Source organism: Nanorana parkeri, unplaced genomic scaffold (assembly GCF_000935625.1).
Source record: "Nanorana parkeri isolate BGI_ZX_2015 unplaced genomic scaffold, ASM93562v1 scaffold3, whole genome shotgun sequence".
NCBI classification, from domain to species: domain Eukaryota; kingdom Metazoa; phylum Chordata; class Amphibia; order Anura; family Dicroglossidae; genus Nanorana; species Nanorana parkeri.
Genome location: NW_017306271.1, coordinates 5,804,328 through 5,828,908, shown reverse-complemented (window position 1 = coordinate 5,828,908; position 24,581 = coordinate 5,804,328). Strand labels below are relative to the sequence as shown.

At 42.7% G+C, this 24,581-nt stretch overlaps 1 protein-coding gene across 3 annotated transcripts in view; it reads left to right on the top strand.

Moving 5' to 3' along the window:
- Positions 1–24,363, top strand: part of EEF2K (eukaryotic elongation factor 2 kinase) — a 61,383-nt gene extending 37,020 nt beyond the window's left edge. For 2 of the 3 annotated variants that reach the window (XM_018568090.1, XM_018568018.1), the window contains 9 exons: positions 393–594; positions 5,757–5,821; positions 5,916–5,987; positions 7,954–8,013; positions 17,862–17,996; positions 19,499–19,687; positions 21,172–21,296; positions 21,531–21,709; positions 23,942–24,363. In XM_018568090.1, coding sequence (XP_018423592.1) covers positions 393–594; positions 5,757–5,821; positions 5,916–5,987; positions 7,954–8,013; positions 17,862–17,996; positions 19,499–19,687; positions 21,172–21,296; positions 21,531–21,709; positions 23,942–24,051 — 1,137 coding nt within the window. In that variant the 3' untranslated portion in view covers positions 24,052–24,363. Of the gene's footprint in view, positions 1–392; positions 595–5,737; positions 5,822–5,915; positions 5,988–7,953; positions 8,014–17,004; positions 17,014–17,861; positions 17,997–19,498; positions 19,688–21,171; positions 21,297–21,530; positions 21,710–23,941 lie in introns of all 3 variants that reach the window. The other variant, XM_018568158.1, reaches the window with a different exon arrangement.
- Positions 24,364–24,581: the final 218 nt, after the last annotated feature.

Genomic DNA, 24,581 nt, shown 5'->3' with positions numbered 1-24,581 from the left:
TTACAGCACCCCCTGGTAACCAGCTACTGAACCGAAGGGGTCCTGGGGCCGAAGCTAGCTGAAGGATCAGCCAAAGCTACGGCTAGATCCTTCGGCAGCTTCGTGAATAACCCCCTTAGTTATCGTTTCCAACTCTTGGAAGCGGTCACTGATGATCCATTGACTCTTGGAGCAGCTCAGGTACCTGTTGTTTACCTGCAGTTTATAGTAAATACTTTACTAAGGAAGGAAGACATAGTGTCCTGAGGACCGAGTTTCAGCAAAGGTTTTTCTTTCCGCTGCATACAGCATGTAAGGGGAAGCTTGCCAGTTTCTTAGAACATGACAGTAGTCTGCAGCAATCTTTTGTAAACTTCCAGTATTCTCTAATAGTCACTGTTGTTCTGTTACAGCAATCTGCCAAGACAGTGGTGCGTGGCATAGAAGAGAAATGTGGCAGCAGTCGGGTCAGGACTATGTCAGGAAGCCGCCCACCTCTTCTGTCTCGCCTCTCAGAGAACTCTGCAGATGAGAACATGACCGATATGACATTTGATTCTCTGCCAAACTCCCCTTCCCCGGTCACCCCCCAGGGCCACCGATTTGATGTACATGGTAAGAGCAACTTTATAAGGGATCGGCTCATAAAAGTCATTTTCTTACCAATCAATCAGTCCTGTTACAATAAATGATGCTACTGACATGTACAGTATACATTTCCAGTAGCTTTTCAGCATTTGTCTTTTGAGCTTGTCATTTTAACAGAGAAAACATATGTTGTTAATGCAGTTCCTGTTCATGAATGGGACACATTTTGGAGTGGGTGCAGGTCATTTGCTTGCCATCATTTTATACATATTGAATGTTTCATATAGGATTTTAAGTTTCTATTGTGTGCATGTATACAGGTGAAACTCGAATAATTCGAATATCGTGCAAAAGTAATTGCAGTAAGTGCTACAAAAGGGGCCCAAACCAAGTACTGAGTACATATGCATGCTTGTACTTTTCAGAGGTCCGATATTGTTCTATGTATCCTTGCTTTATTGTTTGCATGTAATAATCTACTTTTTTGAGGTTGTGGATTTGGGGTTCTTGGGGTTTTCATGAGCTGTAAGCCATAATCATCACAATTATGACAAATCACGGCTTGAATTATCTTGCTTTGCATGTAATGAGTACATCTCATATATTAGTTTCACCTTTTAAGTTGCTTTAGTGAAATAAATGAACTTTGCACGATATTCTAATTATTCGAGTTTCACCTGTATATCTTGTGAAATACACTCTAGAAAAAGTGGATAGAGGAGGCAAAGGGAGATTTACCATTCAGCTCCAGGTCTGTACATCACCAGTGTAACAATGAGCTGCAGCAGGACTCTGGTAGACTACAGCTCCCAGCCAGCACTCTATTCCCTCAGATGCTGTCCTTTCACTGTTTTCTGTGAGTGGGCATTCACTAAATGATAGGGCGTGCTTTCCGTGACCCTCATCATTATAGTGAGAACTATTCATTCCTATTAGTTAAACATTATAATGGTGAATGCAAGGGGCAGGGAAGTGCATCCCAATATAGTTGCTGTCCATTCGCAAAATTTACTAAAAGTAAACAAAGAACACTGTGTCACCATAGGTTAGACTATGAGCAACATTGGGGCTGGATCATTATACAAAAAGCTTGTGATTCTTAGGCGGGGCTGGAGAGTGGGTCAAAGTATGTGGAGGTCATACAAGTACACATCCAGGCAAGACCCAACCTCTCACAACCTCAGTTGACTTGCATGAGCATGCAAATGTATACTTGCCTTTTCCAAGCATACATGTTTAGTAGAATAGAGGGAATAGAGGGACAGTGATCTGAAAAAAAAAATTTCAGAAAGGTCTGAGTGATCCTTTTCCCTGAGAGAGGTTTACATGTAGTGTTATAGTAAGAACATGGACTCCGGCACTCCCGATGCAGATCAAATGCGTCTATATATTGACATAAATGCATCATATCACTCTTGGTGCTACCGGTGCTGGTGTCCATATTCTTACTTGTGCATAGAGACGATTGCCATCCGTCGACCACCGTTGCACCTACCTAATCTATATGTTAGGAGTTCGATGGGTTCATGGATTTTTACCTGCTGTTATAGATCTGAAATTGTCGAAATCAGGTGAGGATCATTTCTATGAACAGCTTCGGTCTGCCTCTCTGAACAGGAGATGCTTTTTTATTCTCCTTTAAGCAAAGTAGTAATTTTTCGAGGTTTAAGGATTTTTTTCTCAGAACTAACAATTTTTTTTAGAAGGTTGTAAAGCTTAAAACAAATGTTCCACAAATATTATAGTTTCCCTTTAAATGTTCTTTTGCACAGAATAGGTCTACATTGTTTAGGGAAGCCATTACTCAGAACCAGCTAATCTGTGATGTAAGGTTCAGGTATTACGGTTCAAGGTTGTGGCAGGTAAAATTAATTTATTTTCTGAGAAACCTAATAATCACTGTGCCATGTCCTTCAGCTGTCTTTATTACATAAAAAACTGCAGTTGCAGATCTCATCATAGCTGGCTTGATAAAAGCAAGCATTGCTCACAGCTTCAAGCTTTTTTTCCAATTACTTGACAGTTTCTCCTCTTCTTCAAAATAACAAGCTCCTCAGGCAATCAGAGGTGCTGGTTGTCACACGGGGAGATCCAATTAGTTGTAAGTGAGTCTTGAGTCCTTCTAAATAAAAATAATGCAAGTTGCTGTGCTATCATACTAATTCTCAGACTGAAGAATTGTCTAAACAAAGTCAGAACTTGTTCAGGGTCAGTAACGGCGATTGGATCAGCATGACAGCCAAACAATTAGGATTTGCAGAAGGATAGATCAGCAGTGGCAACCCGCATATTTCTCTCTGCGGAGGTTCCCCTAAAGGTATGATTATGTGGCATAAAATCACCCTATAGCATCAAAGTAGAATTAAAGTCTTGTTTTTTTGGCTTATTTTCCACCATAATTTGCAAATAAATTGGTTCCAAATCAGCCGATGTGATTTGTCTGGATTTGTTTTCTCATTTTGTCTCTCATAGTTGAGGTCTACCTATGATGCCAATTACAGGCCTCTCTCATCTTTTTAAGTGGGAGAACTTGCACAATTGGTGGCTGACTAAATACTTTTTTGCCCCACTGTATATATGCCCCAATATTTAAAAAAAAAGTTGGACAGCACCAACAATCTTACGTGTGTCAGCAACGCTCGCTCCTGGCAGCAGAAGTCCAGGTTCCCAAACGCTGTGAAGAAGGAAGGGTGGGCGTGCGCATGTGCAGTCCAGACCATCGAAGGGGAGAGGAGGAGAGCAATGCTGAAGCTGGATGGAGGCAGCTGGGAGCACGCACTTCGTACAGAACCCGAGGAGTCTGCGGTGGATCAGAGACCGACACCAGCGCTGGAGGGACTGCGGAAAATGAGTGGAAGGAAGAAGCTGTTCAGGTCAAGAGACATCATATAAGGTAAGTACTTACAGCACTTTAAAGTGACACTAAACTCAGGGTTAAATCTTAAAAATGTATTCATTTACCTTTAGGCCTTGTTCACACATAGGGCTTGTCCTATTTTTTGCGTTTGCAGCGGAATGGAACACTGGCAAAGTTTTGCCAGGCGTACGATCGCACTGTGGGCGGGGGGCGTGGAAGCGGTGCCATTGAATACAATGCACCGCCACACCCCCTCCAGCCCCAAAACGCAAGGAGACGTTTCTCAGAGATCTCATTGCGTTCCAGCAGCTGCCGCTCTGAAACGCACACGCTTTCAGTGTGAACAAGCCCTAACTATTGACAAAAATGTATCTTATTTGTGTATCACTCAGCTGTAGATCCTCAAATCATCTCTGAGTTTGTGCTGATACTGTCCTTCCTTCTGCAAGGTGGCTACTTTTGTTCTCCATGGCCCTGTGTGTTGTAAAGTAGCCACTGCTCCAAGATCAATCCCATGATGGAATACAATCTCATGGTTAGTTTACTACTTTGTATTGAGATTGTAGTCCAGTTTTTTTTTTCTGACTTACGGCAGCCCCCGATGTCAGGAAAAAAAAAACAAAAAACAAAATCGCAGGGAAAGCTTTACTCTGCTCGATCGAGCAGAGTAAACCTTTCCGGGAGAAAGTGTTTCTCTCCCGGGCGGCCGGGAGCCGCTATCTGACCCCTGGCAGATCGCCATTCAACCCCCTGACAGGGTCGCGACCCACAGCTTGAGAACCGCTGTTGTAGTCCATCACAGGAGCAGTGCTTAGTATACAACACACTCTGGGACCAAGGGGAACAAAAGTATCCACCCTGTCAGCTCAAACTCAGAGATGATTTGAGGGTCTACAGCTGAGTGATACACAAATAGGAAGCATTAAGGCACTTGAATGCGGTTTTACAATTTAACTCTAGAGTTTAGTGTCACTTTAAAAGACTTTCCAGTGGCTTTAGATTGGTCTCTTCTTGGAGAGTTCTCTTCTTGTACTCTTCCTCCCATTTCGTTGCGTTTTGAATTCCAAATTTGTCTTGCAGAGCCATCTGTAGGTGAAACCTGGTATCACATCTAAATATTTACAAATATCAGAGCTATTGTAGCTGTAAGGACTGAATTTAGTCCAAAGCACGAATGCAAACAGAATAATTTTTCTGGAAAAAAGGCACCTTGACCACTTCAATAACAGCACTTGGGAGTACAATTTAAATTTGTAGCAAACAACAGCAAAAAATAAAAAGTAGTGGAAATGTCATGTTACCAGGCCTCAAATTAACAGGAATCACCAGCACTCAGTGGAAAATGTTCAAATGATAAAGTCCATTTAATAGGACAAGTCTTCATACATGTTGCAATAACCGACGTTTCGGGGCCACGCAGGGACCCTTCATCAGGGCAGCGATGTAACATTTAATCGGACAAGTCTTCATACATGTTGCAATAACCGACGTTTCGAGGCCATGCAGGGACCCTTCATCAGGGCAACAATTGTTACATTGTTGCCCTGATGAAGGGTCCCTGCATGGCCCCGAAATGTCAGTTATTGCGACATGTATGACGACTTGTCCAATTACATTGTCTTTATCATTTGAACATTTTCCACTGAGTGCTGGTGATTCCTGTTCATTTGCTGTTTGATGTGCACGGTGCCATCCGTGAGTATCACTGCAAGCACCATCATTGTGATTCTGGCCAGAGACGCTGTAAGGAGTGCAGGGGGGCATACTGCTCTTTAATGTTACTAGGCCTGCCTACATTCTAGGTCTATAGATATGCTGATGGACAGATATTTCTGCATGATGTAAATTTCAGTGTCCTGGTTTTATTATCCATCAGCATCATATATTCCTCTTGGACTGATGGTGAGAGCTCTAAACCTGAATTCACGCTTCCGTCTTTTCTAAATAGATCAACTTTATTGAACATTTCATTTGCAGTTAGGATGTAATCACTAGCATAGTTTTTAAAATATATCCAAATTTGTATATGCTACGCTGACACTAATATCATCTTCTATTTTTATTTCTCAAGTCCTTCCTCAGTCATCGTCTATGGCATGGAGAGGAAATGTCAGCACTTCAGTTGTTGTGGAGCTACAGGTCTCATGAGATATTGCAAGGCTCTTATTATGACTTGCAGAGTCATGATGAAATTTGTAGTTTCACCACGGCTGGATTGCTGAGGTTGCCTACTCCTGGTCTATGGTAAATAGGTAGCCTTTTGATTTGTTTTTAACACCTAGAGCTTTCTAAATGATATGTTTTAAAACTGAGCATTTTTTTCTTTGTATAGGATGGCCTATTTTCAATGAAGTTGATAATCTGGTACATGAAGATAACAGTCTGGATAACCACAGAGTATGTCCCACCTATTTTCTGTCTTCTTTTCTAGTAAAAAAAACAAATGTATTTGTTTTTATAGACTTCAACAACTTCATTTTACATTTTGTAGGATTCAGAAAATGGCGGTGACAGCGGCTGTCCCAGTGAAAAGAGAAGCGAATCTGATGAAATGGAGAATCGAGTAAGATTGTTGAATGATTATTGTATATCAGTAAAATCCTGATACATCACTGATACTATACTGAAATTACAGATACTGTTACAAGTAATGATCTGACATTTAACCCTTCCATACCTGTACCTTAAACGGATTCCTCAATCTCTGCCCTAACACAGCCTTAACCCTTATAGGGGAACTGAACTCTGGAAGCTGTGCCCAAAAAAAAAGGCAGGCAGAGGATAAAGGACTAGTCATTAGTATTGCCTGTGGTCTACCTGAAGCTGAGGTTTTCCCCATTACTGACTTACTATGCCTTGTTTTGCACTGTGTCTCTGTGTGGAGGCAGCCATCTTGGTAGAGGCAGGAGGGCTTTGCTTCCTCATGTCAGAGTCTTCAGCAAGGACAACAGTGAGCAGCACAGTAGTGACAATACCAGTGCCTGGGATCTCTCACTACAGATATACAGCTATGAAGCTGTAGGCACAGGAGTACTAATGCACCTTCACATTCCATGAAGTGCAATGCTATTTGTCAGGAGAAATTCAAGACCAAAGGTACATTTTGTTGGTACTGTTTAGGCCCAATTAACAAATGTTCCCTATAACAAAGCATATCTTCACTTTTTGATTAATTTCTTCTTTGAAGTGTACGTTGAGCCAAAAAAATAGCGTGGGAAAGGTTTAAACACCATATTAGGTTTTTTTGCTCTCGACTGCGCCATGATTTCCACCTTTACTGTTAGGGTGACAACGGTGTCACCAAACAGGAAGTGAGAGTAAATCTCCAACAGCAGCGCAGACATAATTTCTTTTAGTATTAGTAAGGAAGACTGGAACCCCCAGAATCTCAGCAACCTGGCAGCCCTCTAATGTAAACATTCAGCATGTGCTCCAAGCTGTTTGAAACTGACTTTAGAGTCTTTGTAGTGATCTTCACATTACAAGCAATGAGAGAGGTCAGGAAAGGCTTGTTTATGCTGCTTGTTAAGAATGTGTAAAAAAAAAATAGTCCACGTGGGCACAGATGCACGGTACTCTAAAAGGCTATCTGGTGTCACTGTCCTGGTTGTGCTGTCTGGCAGAGGTTTATGAATGAAAAAATGTGGTTGGATAGAGCTGGCAGATACAAAAAATTCACATAGGAGTATTTTAGTTTGGCTTGGCTGTCTCCATCCTCCGTACATAACATTCACAAAGTCAGTTCAAAACTTCTGATCTGCATACTCGTTTCTTCAAACTGTTGAAGCCTTTGAAGCAGCATGACATTGTCCTGTGCCGAGTGCCACAAATCGCTGATTTGTTTTGAGTCAGTCCTTATGATCTTGCATTTTTAGGTATTTTCCATATAGCCATAAAAAGAAAAAATAGCCAAAATGCAATATCTCATAGTAGTCCATCAAGTTACTTTTTTTTAGAGCAGTTAAAGAAGAATTCTGGTTGATTTCTTCTGGGTTATCAAAAAAATACATAAGTGTATCCTAAAACCAGCCATGGCCTTTAGACCTTTCAACGGGGGGTAAAGGTACTCGAGTGAAACATGGATAAATCCCCCACCATGCATCCTGCTTATTGGCTCTGACTCAACAGTAGGTGTGTTGGACCCTCTGCAGAGAGACCACTGCTTTCACACAGAGAGCAAGGGTTTCTTCTCTGCCACATGGCAGCAGAGGACAGGCTTTTCTACTAGGCCGTGGCTGTTTTCTAAAATGAATTGTAAGACCTTTTTAATTTAAAATGAAAGTTCAGTTGGATGTCAAGGTAAACTTAGATGATGTTAGCCAACATGGAAATATTCCCTCTTGTTTTTCATAATAATTTCCATACACAACCAAGTGCCATAAGAGTCAATTTTCTCATCATAGCCTATGTATTAAAGGGTGTGTATTTGTGTGGCTAAATCCTCACTATTGACCATTATGTAATGTATACAAGAAGAAAGTTTAGTGTTGATGCCACTTTGACAAACACAGAATTTTTACATCCATCAGGTTCATGCAAATTATAACCGGAGAAGATTGGAATCAGAGTCTGAAGACAGCTTTGGCAAGGTATGCAGAAGTGAATTTATATTTCTTCTATAGTCTTTCTCTACCCTTATCATTTCACCATTATCTGCTTTTTTAAAGTCCAACTCTGGCCTTTTGTTAAGTTTACCCATTCAGTGGGGTTCCCCCTGCACAGCATGGGTTAAATGCTTATTTGGCTAGGAGGGAAAGGATTAAGTGCAAATACTTACCTTACTCCTCTGGCAGCTGGATCTCTCTGGGACTTGGGCAAACCCTTGCCGTCCTACTGTACAATGCATGACTGAAGATCTGCATTTTATGTGACGTTGTAGAGCTGCGACCAGCCAGGCAGTGGCGTCACCAGGGGGGGGTTCTGGCCCGCACCGAGTGACCAGTGGGGGTGACATCAACATGACAGTCATTTTGGTGTCGTCCCCTCTTAAAAGTCAGGCACTTGGTCATGGACTGAGAGCTTGACCGTGGCACGAGAAAGGGGGGACCCAGTGGCATACCCGATCCCGCCGGATCAATTTCCCCTCCTCTCTTTGCCGGCGTCCATCACCAAGATGACCACCGGCAGTGAAGTACATGACATAACATCACACCACGGACATCATAACGCATGCTCAGTGGCCGTAGCGGGTGACACTCACCAGGTGACACCACTGTGAAGTGAAATGGCTTCAGGAGACCAGTCACACAGAGAGGAGGAAGCCTGGGTAAGTGAGGAATAAGGGAATATTTTGTGCTTATTCCTTTCCGTCCTAGCCACATGAACATTTAACTCGTGCAATTAGGGTGAACCTCACTGTCTGGGTAAATTTAACAGCAGCCCAGATTTGGGCTTTAATCCTTAAAACAGCAGTACTGCTTCAAAGTAATTGTAGCCATTTTCAGTTTTAATTATTGTCATATATGTTCCTTAATTTTATTATTTCCAGGCTAGCTTTTTGAGAAAGACTCTGTCAGGGGGCGAAAAAAAAAAACTGCTGCAGACATTGGGTGCAGGCATTTGAAGTGCTTGCATCTACCTGCACCAGCCTCCAGAGCATCCACCACCTTCCTGTTGGCTAGAGTGTGGGAGCTGACCAAGGTTCAGCTATGACTGAGGGGTTTGGGAGGCTGCTGCAGAAACCTCTGGGTGCCTGCACTTCCTGTGTGTACCAATTGTACCCGCTTGCCCTGATAGAGTCTCCTAAGCCTGTCCATTAACGGTCCAAATTAAGCTATTTGAGTCCCATTTCTACTCGCCTAGGTGGCAATAAAGAACAGAGACATTCCTTATTGTGCAGGATGATTTTTTAATTGATTAGTAAAGCTCTCTGCAGCAGGCCCAATTATTCACTTCCTATGTGATTAAGGAAATGAATGGGCATGAGCTGCTGTCATTGTCAGACAGTTATCGCAGCTGGTACCAATGACTTCCTCCAGGATGGGCAGATATCTCCCCGCCTGTCATTCACAGGGATATATCTTCCGATCTATGACCACCCTTGGACCTTTTTATAGATCTCTAACATTTCCAACTAAAACACCAACCATGGAAAGTTATTATCATGTCTTTTCTCTGATGTAATGCCACATGAGAGGAAATATCTTACCTGGAGTAATCTTTAGGACAGGACATGTGTTTTTTCCTTTTAGACAAATATGGTTACCAGAAAAAAAAAACTCTTTCAAGAAGGCATTCTATATAGAATAATTTGAGTCAATTGTCCCATTACGGCTTTCTATGCATATTCAAAAATTTATTTTCACGAGAATGCCATAAATTTCAGACTTCAAATGGAAGGGCATATGCTTCAGATTGTTGAAGCAGATTGGTGTTTGAATGTGTCCCTATCTGTAATATTAGAAGGTGGCAATACAGAATAAGGCCAGTACTGCTGTTTTATTTAATGTGTTCATCACATAATACATCTTTTTGTTTCCAATTTCTTTTCTTCAACTAGAGCAAATCTCCATTAAATAAGGCATATGTGAATCCTAAAAACAGCCCCCGGAACAAACTGGTGATTCTGCATGACTCCCTACCAAATTTAGCAATGAGTGGCGTCTATGTTACTTATCAGTGCCATCATTGTTGTGTTGATTGCACATGATTGGATGGGCGCTTATCTGATAACTAGTATCTTGATAAATGCATGACTTTACAATGCAGATTCCTATGAATATTGTTCAGCTATCTATCTAGGAATGGCTAATACTCATATCAACCAATCAGAAATAATCTGATTGGTTGTTGCAGTTTACTTACTGTCATACTGTCGTACTAAAAAAAACAACAACATTGCCTCCAGTTGGTTGCATGGTACATAGCGTATCTTTGCCCAAACATGTAATTTGTTTTGCGAACACAGTATACATATTGAAAGCTACTGTCACTAGAATAAAACTGCAAATAAAAGTGTTCTCTCCAAGGTAGATGGTAAATATTTACCTCTTCTGCACCATTGTAATGAACAGTAATCACCACCTGAAGACTCTTTTGAAACTGACACTTCCAGGATTGTTTCTCTGCTTGTTCCCCACTGTGCTCAGTGGTTATTCCTGCTGACCCCAATGCCACTACAAGACATGGTGGTGATGTAGGGGTTGGCAGAAGGAACCACTGAGCACAGTTGGGGACAAGAAAACGGTCATCTGAAGTGTTGTTTTTCTAAAGAGTCTTCACATGGTGGTTTCTCTTCATTACAACGGTGCCGGAGAGGTAAGTATTTACTATCTTGTTTGCAGGGTTCACTTTTATTGGCATCTAATTTTATCAAAAGAGTCACTTGAACAATTATTCAGGTTGGTTCATTTGTACTTGTTAAATTTCAACATGCATTTTATCTTAGTGTGAACCTGACACTGACCTGGGTAATTCTTACTTTGCATATGATGTAAAAATTCATTAGAGGTTACCTTCAGTGAAATCCACATAATCTCAGCTTTACAGGAAAAGTCAAAAATTGCGCATAGCTCCTGTTGTAAATCCTGATCTACTAACCGATCTGATTTGAGGTTTCACTGGTTGCAGGGCCGGTGCAAGGATTTTTGCCTACACAGGCGAAGGTGCATATGTTGAGCAGGACCATAAACTAACACTAACCGCACTCCCTTTCCACTAACACTAGCTGCACTCCCTATTCACTAACACTAACTGGTTAAATGATCCATAGTACAACTACATGTTCTGTACTATGGATCATGATTTAACCTATTCATGTTAGCAGGGGAGAATTGTAAATCTATTGCTGGAGTGTAGTGGAGGTGTGTGCTGTATATATGTAATACATATACATTACACACGTCCAGTACACTATAGCAATAGATTTACAGCCAGCCCCGTCCCAGCTTCCCTCACTCACCGTTTCACGCCGATCCCTGTTGCCTCACGCGGTGCCTCTCGTAGTCGTCGCTGGGCAGGATCGCTGCATTGCGTCTCGGTGCTCAGCTTGTGGGAGGCGCTCACAATTCTGCCCTGCTAACATGAATAGGTTAAATCATGATCCATAGTACATATACAGCACACACGTCCAGTACACTGCAGTAATAGAGTTACAATTATCCCCTGCTAACATGAATAGGTTAAATGATCCGTAGTACAACTACATATTATGTACTATTATGTTCTATGGATCTTTTAACCTATTCATGTTAGCAGGGGATAATTGTAAATCTATTGCTGCAGTGTAGTGGGCGTGTGTAACGTACATGTACTACGTACTACATATAGAGTACACTGCAACAATAGATTTACAATTATCCTCTAACATGAATGGGTTAAATGATCTATAGTACATATCATGTAGTTGTACTATGGATCATTTAAACCATTAATATTAGCAGGGGATAATTGTGAATCTATTGCCGGCAATGTATTGGGAATGTGTACTGTATATATGTACTACATATAGAGTATACACTGCAGACAATAGATTTACAATTATCCTCTGCTAACATCCTCTGCTAACATGAATGGGTTAAATGATCCGTAGTACAACTACATGTTATGTACATATTATGTACTATGGATCATTTAATCCATTCATATTAGCAGAAGATCATTGTAGTACATATAGAGTACACACTGCAGACAATAGATGTACTATTATCACCTGCTAATAATCATTAGTTCTTAATAGGTACCCCCCTTGCCCTCACTTACTGCTCGATGAAGGTGTCTCGCTGGTGAGGTTGTAGTCAGCGCTGTGCTGGAGAGCAGCAGCGAGTCAGCGCTGGTCCGGTGGGAGGAGCTCCAGGTGGGGTCCTAACTTAGCTGTGCCGCGCGTGTCAGGATCCTTTGGCAGTCGCCGGCCAGCTAAATTAGGACCCCACCTGGAGCTCCTCCCACCGGACCAGCGCTGACTCGCTGCTGCCCTCCCGCACCGAAGGTAAGTGAAGAAAAAAAACATAGCGCAAGCATCGGGGCATTTTGACAAGTACAATTACTTGTCAAAATGCCCTGTTTTTTCCGCCCTCACCCCTTCAGCGCCCTCAGGCGGCCGCTTGACTTGCCTTGCGGTTGCGCCGGCCCTGACTGGTTGTAACCTCTGCGTATGATTATTTTTTTCACCATTTGCTCTTCATAAATATTACAGGTTAAATTTAAAGGTCTAAACTTCAAGATGAAAATTGAAGTTGCTGTTATCTTGGTTTTCTATGCGAGTGGCTATGCATGAGTAGTATGTGCTTTTATATATGTACAAACTAATGTTCAGCAAAGTAGCAACGGAGGCTACTTTGTATTTTAGGGTTGTGTTATTTTTTAAAATACATTTGGCATTCTAAGTAGCAATTGGCCATATAGCCATTTCCATGTGCGTGCACATATTCCCTGTGTACTACATACTGTATTACATGTGGGAGGAATCAATGATGATTAGAAAGTTTCTTATTTACTGGTAATTTATTACAACTGTGTTCTTCCTTAAAGGAGAACTATGGGGTCAGGGCTTATCCCCATAGTTCTCTTAAGGGTCACGGGAGAACACAAACTAGCGTTCTCCCGTGACCCAAAGCTCAGCTATGCTGAGACGCCGCAGACGAAACGGATCCCGACAATTCTGTCTGGATCCACCCAGCTGCGTGATTGACAGCTGGCTCTGCCTATCCAGAGGCAGAGCCAGCTGTGCCCGCCCCCTCCCCCGTCTGTTCCTCCAGTCAGCGCTGGAGGATCGGACAGGGGAGGGGGGGGAGAATCACTGCAGGGAGCCGTGAGTGACAATCACGGCTCTCTGCAGGGATAGATCGAGAAGTGAGCGAGCGACGGTATATGTTCGCTCACTTCCCAATCTACTGAGCCGACCTGTGACAGTTTCATTGTCACAGGTCGGCTCAGATTATGAGGCTGAGTGAAAATCACTCGCCTCATAATTCTCCTTTAAAGTAAAGCTTGCCAAACATGCTATTATTATTGTTATTATACAGGATTTATATAGCGCCAACAGTTTGCTCAGCGCTTTACAATATAAGGAAGACATTACAATCACAATACAATTCAAAACAAGATGGTAAGAAGGGCTCTGCCCGTGAGAGCTTACAATCTAAAAGGGAGGGGCTAGTGCTACAATCTGATTCTACAATCTTTCTTAGGGCCTGTGTCGATTGAGATTTTGTTCACTTCAAGCAGGTTTTGCATTCCTGTACAAGTGTAGGGGAATGCAAAACTCACTCGAAGCAGGCCAAATGCAGGGTCAGAAAGAGGCAACTGCAGGTCAGATGCATCTGCCAGTGAATTCTGAATGATATCAGAAGTGTCTCAAACTAATGCCACCAACACAAACCCAAAGCCCATTAACACAGACCCTTAGATTTACCAAAAGCATGTAATGTAAAGCATGTAAAGCTTTTTAATGTTAGTTGTGCTGCCTCTGTGTGTGTATGTGTACAGTAATAGACTATAAAGATGTATACCTTTAAAGGGTAGTATCAGGTGATATGCCATCACTAGATAAAAACATGCCGTTATTGCCTATATTTGACCATCCATCGGTGAAATATATCGGCAAATATGTCTACCCCTTTAAGCTGTGGCTGTTACTTTTGTTTTGAATTTTTGCTGAATGAGGAAGTCAGGGCCACTGATCCTCGTAAAGAGTTCATTGTTGGTGGATTATGTTACCGTACATGACCCAAGCAAGAATAGTTGTGGCAGAGGCTGAACTGAAAACTTAAGCAGATAAAATAATGTTGCTATGGTACCATTGAGACACTTAACAATACTTAAAATCTATGTAAATGCAAATGCTTTTTTTTTTAGTTTTTAATAGTGGGCTAAGGTTTGACCACTGACAAGTTTTTAGGCTATTCACTAGAGCAGGGGCGCCCACAATTTTTCGTCTGGAGATCTACTTTTCAAATGACGAGCTTAATGAGATCTACCAACGAAAAAACTGCTGCATTCAGGGGCGGGAGGGGGCGTGGCGGTGCATTGAAGTCAATGGCACCGCAGGCAGGTCCCTCACCCACAGTGCGATCGCCTGCACCCGGAACCAAGGCACATTAGTGCCTGCGTTCCAGTCTAGTGCGATCCGCAAAAATGCTGCAAGCACTAATGTGCCTGCGTTCCGGGTGTGGGCGATCGTACTGTGGGCGGGGGATATTGCTGCCATGCCATTGACTTCAATACAACCCCACACCCCCTCAAGCCCCTGAAGGCAGGGAGTCGGCCGGCGTTAAATTCAAGTGTGTCATAAGGACCACAGTGTCCTGTCCTCCCGTGGTGCTCATGTGGGCGACAATGCACAGGGGGAGAGGTGACCTGCCCCTTTCCATCTGCAGCATCTGACACATTCAGCCGCACGAGCACCGCGGGAGGGTAGCCAGCTCCTTTTGCGCCCAAGGCAAGAAAAACCTGTGCCCCCCCCAACAGGCTTGTGATGTCACCCAGCGCCCTGCCTCCAGGATTTTTTTTTTATTTTACTATTTTATTTTATTTTTTTTATTTCTTATTTTTTATTAATTTATTTTTTTTAACTCTTCTTCTCTAAACAGCCCCCTAATATTTCCCTTCTAAAATAGAAAAAGAAATTGAGGACACAAGTCCTCAATCTCTTTTTCTGCAGCCTCTATTCTAAATGAATGGAAAGTACAGAGGCATTCAGAAAATATTTTACTGTCATCCAGTTTCTGAATGGGGAGGAGCCTCTGTACAGAGTGCTTCTCCCCATTGAGAAACTCATGAATGAACAGGAAGTGATGTAAATCACATCCTGTTCATTCATAACTGGGGACACATAGTACTATATGTCCCCAGTTATTTACAAACACTGGAGTGATCAGCTGATCGCTCCAGTGTTTGTCCTGCACAGAGGATTGGTACATATCACTGATATGTACCGATCCTCTGCCGCTCGGCCACGCACACGGGGGCTCGTCTTCTCCTCTGGATCCCCCCTGCTCTCCCGGGTAGAGGTAGCATCGGATCCGAGGAGAAGTAAAAGAAGCACTTCAGCCGCGGGAGGAGAGGACATCGCGATCTACCAGTGATCGCTTAGCTATCACTGGTAGATCACGATCGACCTTATGGGCACCCCTGCACTAGAGCAAGGGGTGAGCAAAAATTATATCAATTTATAAAAATGTATAAACATATAGGCTGTCATTGCTTATCTTCTTTTTAAAATGTATTCTGCCTGGCTGTCTCCACCTTCAGTTTTTTTATAATCACTGACCTGGAACAAGCATGCCGCAAGTGAGGTCAAAACACCTGATGTGAATACATGTTCTAGGTCAGTAAGGCTCCATTCACATATGGCGTTTGCATTTCACGGGCGGCACGAAAACGCACAATGTTTTACAACATGCATAATCTGCCCCTAAAATCACTTGTGCACTATTTCGTGGGATGCGCGGTTTCGTACCGCGCAGGTGCCGCAATAGTCTAAACAGTGTACATTGGAATGCAATGTTTTTTATGTTTAGCACGTTTCCCTATGTACAAATACGCGCTGAAAACCGCTCATGTGTGAATGTAGTCTTACTTTAAAAGTATTGATGTCATTGGATCAGCAATTACAGTCGCTTCGATATTTCTCTCAGTACGGAATTCCTTTAGCAGTAGCCACAAGGTTTTATGTATCATACATGCTCAAGTCTACAGTTTCCTGCAGAGGATATGTTAATAAACCTCTTCCCCTTTGAAAGCAAGCAGCCAACAGTTTGTGCAACTGATGACTCTTATTTGTCGATGCTCCCACTAATGATCAATAACCAATCAGAGTGATTCAAATCATGTGATCGCTATGTAAGCTCTAATATAGTGGTCTATTCACAAAGCTGCCGAAGGATCAGTCGAAGCTACGGCTAGATCCTTCGGCTAGCTTCGACCTCAGAACCTATTCACTATAGCCCGTACAGCTCCCGAAGTTGGCCGAGGGGCTCAGTCGAGCCGAAGGCAAATGCTTCGGCTCGACTGAGCCGCGGTGGAAGCCGAAGCTGGCCGAATGGCCGGCCATTGGCTGGCTGACAGCCTGCTACTGACTGCTGGACTCCGGCCACTTGCACAGACAGATCAGCGTCCCTGGTTACCAGGTAACCAGGGACGCTGATCTTCAGACAGCCCAACTCTCCTTGACGCTCCAGGAGTCTCCCGCTAGATAGCGGCTCCCGGCCACCCAGGAGAGAAACACTTTCTCCTGGAAAGTTTTATTCTGCTCAATCGAGCACAGTAAACCTTTCCCTGCTCTGTTGTCTTTTGTTTATTTTTTCTTCTGACATCGGAGCCGTTGGCTGCCGTCAGAATTAAAATTGTCAATCAGCAGGGTGGACCTGAAGTTCTCCATCAGGTCCCCTTCTAGTGATTGACAGCAGCAGAGGGCGGGTGCAATAGCAAGTTTGCTATTGGCTATTGCAAGGTGAAATAGCCAATAGGAATCTAGCTATGCATTCCTATGGTGTTTTTTTTATTCTGACGACAGAAGGCCCGGCTAATAGAAAACAGTTGGGCGGAGCTTACTGTCACTGCTAGCTCCGCCCAATCATTTTCTATTTTATTTTTTTCAACTGTTTTTCTATTCTGTTCGGTTCCACAGAGGTACCGAGCAGAATAGCCGAGTATAGACGAACAGCAGCGAGTAGCCTGATGTTGGATCGGCTGAGTCGAACTCCTTCTGCCCTTCGGGTCGGCCGAAAAGCTATATGCTGAGCATGTTTGGCCGACCCGAAGCCAGCCGCAGCAAGCCAATGTACGGCTGATTTTAGTCGGTGTACGGCTGAAATCATCCGTACAAGCCTGAAGTGAATAGCCGAACAGCGTTCGGCTCATTTCACTTCAGGTCGGTTATTCACTTGGCTGCCTACAGCAGCTTTGTGAGTAGACCCCATAGTAATCACATGTTGGCTGGAGGCTTCCTTAAGAAAAAAAAAAAGCCTTCTTCTTTCAGATCAATACTGCCATCTTCAGGCTGCAATGTTAATCTGTGATGCCATCTATTTAATACAATAACTGTTAGATACAGTTGCATTATTAAAAAATAATTATTATTATAATTTGTTTTTATATTGTGTGCATTTGTACATCTATAATTAAAGCAGATCAAGGTATTTATTTTTTCATAAAACAGTGTGCCAAATAAATGACTTTTATGTTGTTAAAAAAAAAAAAATATATATATATATATTTGGGTGGGCAAATCAGTCATAGCGTGATTGTTAAGTTAACCAAAACATGCTGATGCTGCTAAATTTTTTCTAGGCATCAATAAGCTCTAGTCAGGAAAGGGTTCATTAAAGCTATATGTAAAACAAGTTGCATTTGTATGTAGAGCATGTGATGCTACTGTATGTACTTACTGATACAGTTCATGCTGGCAGTCTTGTAATTCTACTGTGCCCTTATTTCAATATATATTATAGCTACCATGGATTTAACTACGTTTCTGTTTTTTTTTTTATTCTTTCAGGTGTCTGTGGAGAAGTGGAACCAGTTTCATGCATCCCGTGTGCACATTCATCGACCATCCTGTGTTGCGGTTGAAGTGCAAAGAATTAATGCCCTCGTGCTTGAGAAGAAGATTGGAAAGTCCATTCTTGGGAAGGTAAAATCAAAACGTTTGAAACATACAGTATGGAATTACAAAAGAGATGGTTCCAGAAGCAAACATATTGCAAGTGTTTGCTATTTACTTTGCAGCAATTTCCTGCGGATTGTGGACATGGGGAGGGGTAGATAGCGGAGATAGAAGGGCAGCTATGGTGACACTAGACCGGGAAGGCATAATGGCAGCTATAGTGACACTAGACCAGGAAGGCATAGATAGTCAGAGAGGAACCTGTTCATATCAGGGAGTGGAAGCAAGAAAGGAACACTGGAATGAAAGGCAAGAGCTGACCATGGGTTTGAGAAGGAAAGAGGAGAGTTGCCAGAACATGAAATGCTTAAGGACTATGGGAAGCAAGAGTAGGAAGAGTGGGACCTGATTGTTGACAGAGAGGATACAGAAGGCCTAGCATGAGCACACTGTGGACTGTTGGGAGAATATTCCAAATAAAAGATGCAAAATAGGAGTTTGTCATCAAGTAGGGGGTTAGCAGAGAGGAAGCAAAGAGTAAGCTCCTCATGGACTGAGAATAGATGAGAGTTGAAGTGCAAAGGTCCATGATCCACATCCAAGAGGTGGCACATGTACTTTCTGCTACATTTAAACCTGGTAGAATTGAAAGCAGACGTTGTAGTGTTGCTTTAGAGCACACAGGAGGAAGGTGTTGAGATTCCAGCTGGCAAGGGCTAATCACTCAGATCTAGGCTCTACTTGTACTGAGCACACAAAGAAAACAGGACGTAGCTGCAGAGAGTCCTCCAGTGAGAACAGGAAGTGTATTTTCATTTTTGCAGCCAAATTGGGATAACACCAATGTTTTATTTGTAGCAAGTTTCCATTCACATTGAATAACTTTAAAAAAATTCCTGCTTACATTTCAAGCTCTTTTAACTTGCTTAACAATCTTAACTAGCTTCCTCCTGTATAATCTTAAGCAGGGGGCTGTGGGAAGTTATGTTTACTCTTATTAACCCTGTGTACTGTGTCTCTCAGATCTCATCATCACTTGTAAACCAGATATGAACCCTGTCTGTCCTAAAAAAGGGTGAAAGCCTAAGGGCCTGTTCACATGACGTCCGTTTCTGTGCTGACCTGATCCGTATGCTCCTGCACTTAAAATGCATCCCAATGTATCCCTATGTGTTTTATTGGCTACAGTTCTCACGTGCGCAGTCCGTTCAGGCTGATCTGACATGATATCATGTGAACAAGCCCTTAGAGGTATTGTTAGTGAGAGAAGGCTCAGTTTCTCCCTCAGTCTTACACTATAGTTTCTCTCTCAAACTGCTCAGAGTAGCTAGGAATATGCACAAAGGCTTTCACCAAAGACACACCTAAAAGCGAAGAAACATATTTTTAGGCATGCTGTGTGAATGGGAACACATAGCAAACATATAATGGGGTTTTCTGAAATTTGACTGCAAAAGTGGAAATGCACTTTAAACCCACTTCTAATCAACTTGCACTGTTCTAAAACTGTTTGTCTAATTGCATGGTAGGTTCACTTGGCAATGGTACGTTACCATGAAGGAGGGCGTTTCTGTGAGAAGGATCAGGACTGGGATCAGGAATCTGCTATATTTCACCTGGAACATGCTGCTCATTGTGGAGAACTGGAAGCCATTATTGGCCTTGGCCTCATGTACTCTCAGCTGCCCCATCATATCCTGACTGAAGTTTCTGTGCAGGTAAAGCCCTTTCCAAACACAGATTGCCTTGTGACTGAAATTCTGTGACTGAATTATCTATGCAGCAAACAATTTGATTATAATTTGTCCTAGAAATGTAAACATTTGATTGATCAGCTCGGTTCTGGAGACCCATCTTATGTCACTTTGCTAAGGCTTTTGTGTAAATCGATATATTTTGTATTTATTTATGCTGTTTATTGTAGAAATCCTCCCACAGGTGCCGTTGGATTCCTCCTACAGCGCTGATCTTCTGGTGCTTGGAGGATGGGTGGAGGAATGACAGGATTCACCCATCCTCTAATCACAGGTTGCTTTGCATTGTGGGAAGTAATAGTACAATTTTAATAAATGGAGGAGAGAAAAGGAAAGGGCAGGTGAGCCGCACAACTTTTGTAGACTCTTTCTCCCTGGCAGAAGAAATAAAGATTTTAAAGCAATAAAATACTTCCCAATCATTTCTTACGGGTCTGTGAGGGATCACAGGTCTATAAGTCACAAAAATACTTATCTTTCAGCTATAAGGAGGTTTAAGATGGGACTGGAAAATAAATGGGTCATGCAGAAAACTCTTCTGTTAGAGCTACTAGAGTGATATTTAGTAGTTCAATCACCCTAAGATATCACTGGCAATGTATTGCTTAGAGCAGCAGTCAAATGGATGGAACAAATGCCTCCTTATTGTGTAAACTACATGAATGGCTTCCAATAGTGATTCATCTTCCACAATGCTTCAATTATGTGCAGTTGATCGCTATTACATGATACTTTCCACTGCTGGGGGTCATTTTTAATAAATCAGTTTAACGATAAATGAATACTCCTAGTGATTAATTCTGGGGATTTTAGTAATATTATTATTATCATACAGGATTTATATAGCGCCAACAGTTTGCTTAGCGCTTTACAATATAAGGAAGACATTACAAGCACAATACAATTCAAGACAAGATGGCAAGGAGGGCTCTGCCCCTGAGGGCTTACAATCTAAAAGGGAGGGGCAAGTGACACGAGGAGGTAATCAAAATGCTGCAAGCACTATTTTGATCGCACTGTACCGCAGGCATAATGTGTCTTGCGATCCTGTGCGGCCGATCGCATTGCGGCCAGAGGGCGTGGCTACGGTGCCATTCACTTCAATGTCCCGCCACGCCCCCTCCTGCCCCACAAAAAAGTGAGCCGCCCGCAATGCGAGGCAGTGCGTTCTGGCTAGAATCGGGCCGGAACGCACTGCATCTGGTGTGAACGGGCCCTGACTTCAGCTAATCAGCTGCAGTCACTGTTCAGGCATTCTGACATTAGCCCATCTGTCACTGTCAGAATACAATAGTCTGGCCATACATTAGGATGGAGAAATCCGCCCTGCCAGCTTTAGTTTAGGTGCAATAAAGTAAACTTTGATTGGTTGCTCATAGCATTGCTATGTGAAAAAAGCCCAATAGACCCCTTTGTTTATATTACTTTTTTATATTCTTTACAAAAAGGACACAGAAGAAAACAGAACTAAGGGCTTTAACTATTTATTGATGGCGTCAGAAGCTGGGGACCGTCCTTCTATGATGCAGATTGCTCGAGCATATGACACAGGACTCAATCTTGCAGAAGACAGGTAACATATATGTTATGAATATATTTTACACTGCTGTATAACCAGGCCTATCAGGGTCAATATGTGTTTTGATGGCTTTTGAAGAATCTGGTTTTTGGTTTTTAGTTTCATTCCATAAATGATTTGCTGAATATTTCTCTGTATTGCCCTTGTTCCAGATAATATTAGTTCCAGATAATGTAATGGGCTATCTGTAGCTTAATGGAAAATAATATCTTAACCAAATCTGTACAGGGAACAGGACTGGCAAGAAGCTCTGTACTGGTACAATTCTGCTCTGAACATGACTGATTATGATGAAGGGGGAGAATATGATGGCACCCAAGATGAACCCAAATATCTACTGCTGGCTAGAGAAGCTGAAATGCTGCTCACTGGGGGATACAATTTGGAGAAAGACCCACAAAGATCAGGTAAAATAAGAACACTATAATTCCACAAATTCCCCTTAAACGCGTTCAGCTGAGTCAGCTTGTTTCTGCTGGTCTAGCAGCATATTTGGATTGTTTTCTCCAAATATGAACACTATTTAATTATATTACATTTTTAAAAGAGGGTAGAAGTTTTTTTTTGAGGGATTTCGGGAGATGCAAGGGGAAGGTGACGGTGTCTTTTAGTCAGCATAAATTACAGAGCTGTGTTCCAAGCCGATAATTACTATCATTAAGCTGTAGCATGCTTTGTCTTCTGATCATGAGTCAGTTTCCTGTGTTCTTCTGGCAAGCCTCTTTATTCTGCCAACCTCTCTCCTATTTGTTTCATTTTTACCTCTCTGCTGTTTGTCCTGCTCCATATATTGTAGCATGCATCTTATATTGATCAATGTTAAACACAATATGACATTTGTAAATGTCAGGTAAACAATGTGATGTAAGTTAGGAAACTTCCTAATTTACAGTGTACAGAAAACTGAGTTTGGCTAAAATTGCAGGCCTCACACTAAGGGCTAGTTTACACCAGCCACAGTGCGTTCCGGCCACGTGTTCCCCTGCGGCTGGAGAGAGTGGCTGCGGTGCCATTGAGTTCAATGCACTACCACACTCCCTCCCGCTCCAACACAAAGTGAGCTGGCCGAAATGCTGGTGTGAACTAGCGATAACAGTATGGCATTTGGTGTGCACTCTTGGATATCCTTTGTAACAAGGACACTCCACTGTAGTCCAGGTAAATCAAGTAGAATGCAGTTTATTAAAAGGGCAAACACAAAATAGCTTGAAACAGCAACATAAGACAGTCTTTTAGCTTCGCTCGGTAGCTTTCCACAGCTTCAAGACACTCACGCTTGCTCACCCCTCGTGAGCCCTCCCTCTGCTCTCTTAGCAGTCTGTACCACAGGTCCTAGGGTCACCGACCTTCCTGACCTCTCCCCTCATGGGCACTCACTCTGCTCTCCCAGCAGTCTGTACCGCAGGTCCTAGGGTCACCGACCTTCCTGACCGCTCCCAGCCACCCCTGGCTGTTCCGTGTGCGTCCAGCGCGCACCCGAGGTGGTCTGTGTCCGTGTGCTCCCTGCACACACACAACTCCAACACTCCCCAGGGTGGAGCTCTCCTGACTCACAGGTGGGGCCCTGAACACATCCCAGCACACTCTTCATGAAGGATGTACACAGGTGCACAATCAGGTGCTGGTCACTACCAAAGCATGGACCCAGGAATGGAGATTTCATCCCACCCAGAGCTCTAAGAAATCTCCTGGCTCCAGGATCCCAACTATGATCCAGACAACCTGGAAATAACTGAAAAGGCAGTTCTCTCCTGGTACACGTACTGTCTTCCTGGAGCCACTCAGCCCCTCTGGCTGAGAACCCTGGGTGACTTTGAGGCCACCTAACACCGTGGTATTGGCTTACACTGCCACACCTTCTTATAGTACATCAGCCTTTTTGGGACACTAGTAAATATATTTATGATCGACATGCTATCACTGAAAATCACTGACAAATCTAACAAACAAGAACACCGAGTCATAATTTGTCCAGGAATTGAGACTTTTTTCCCCCTAAAACGTATCTCTTTTTCATTTTAGCTGAGGTAGTAAAAGGCCGATGAAGGAGACAGACTCTGATGTTTTTCACCATTTTTAGTAACTTTCCTCTGTAAGGCTGTGCTTAAAGAACAACTCCAGGCAAATACAAATCGTACCCTTCCAGTGGGGCTACTCCTGCACTGCAAGGGTTAACTGTTTGTTTTGGTCTAGGCTAGGGGATGGAATATAGCAGATTTACTTATCTGATCCTTGCTCCCTCCATTTTCCTGGTCTCCGGCAGTCTAAGGACTGCTGATGTCATCACGTCTTATGCATGTCTAGTTACCTGTATTAGACTTGATGACTCTAAGGGAGATATCACAGCTGGAGCGGATGGGGAGAGAGGTGAGTGCTGACTGCTAGGGAGCAGGGATCAGGTGAGAATATATGCTTTGTTCAAGTCCCTTGACAAAAAGAGTTTGGAGACGGCAGTAGAAGGGAACAATCTAGGCCAAAATAGCTGATATAGGAAAATTCTCCCAATTCAGCTCACTTTCCAGCTAGAGGATATTTTTTCCTCCTTGTTGTACATTTTCATCATATTATTGCTTATGCAAGGTCCTAGCAATGTAGTATATGGTGTGCTGGACACTCACAATGTTCTCTTTTCCATCTAGGTGACTTGTACACAGAGGCTGCTGAAGCTGCAATGGAAGCTATGAAAGGAAGACTGGCAAATCAGTACTATCAGAAGGCAGAGGAAGCCTGGGCTGCCATGGAGGAGTGATGTGTCCTATTAAATGCAAAGACAATGGCAGCTTTAGCTACTTATCCAATAAGGATTATATTTTGTAGATGTTACAAAATATTTGTTTACTTTCTGGAGCTCCTTCTTGCTTGTTTACACCGACCAAAAAAAAAGATAAAAAAGTGTATTTTGTTAGATGTTGTATGGTGTATGAGAATGTGTGCAGATCTAGCAGTAGACCTGTGTGGATCCAGTGCATACCTTATGCATACCTTATGTGACAGTAGGTGACTCTGCTGTCTTCTGCTGCACTGACAAATATTAAAAGACCTCACACATTCTAATTGCTGACCTAAGTTCCAGCCATGATATGACTTGCTTCTTCTTGTGTTATAAGGTTTATGTCAGAACAAGGGAGACAGAGAATAATCCATTGATGTTAAAGGACTGTTCCACCTAAAATGAGAGGCTTTGAAGTTCCCTTCTAGTATTTGCTAAGGATTCCAGCACTGAAATATGTCTGAGTTCCCAAATGTGCCCTCCCTCCTGCTTTGGTAGCGGGGTTTCAC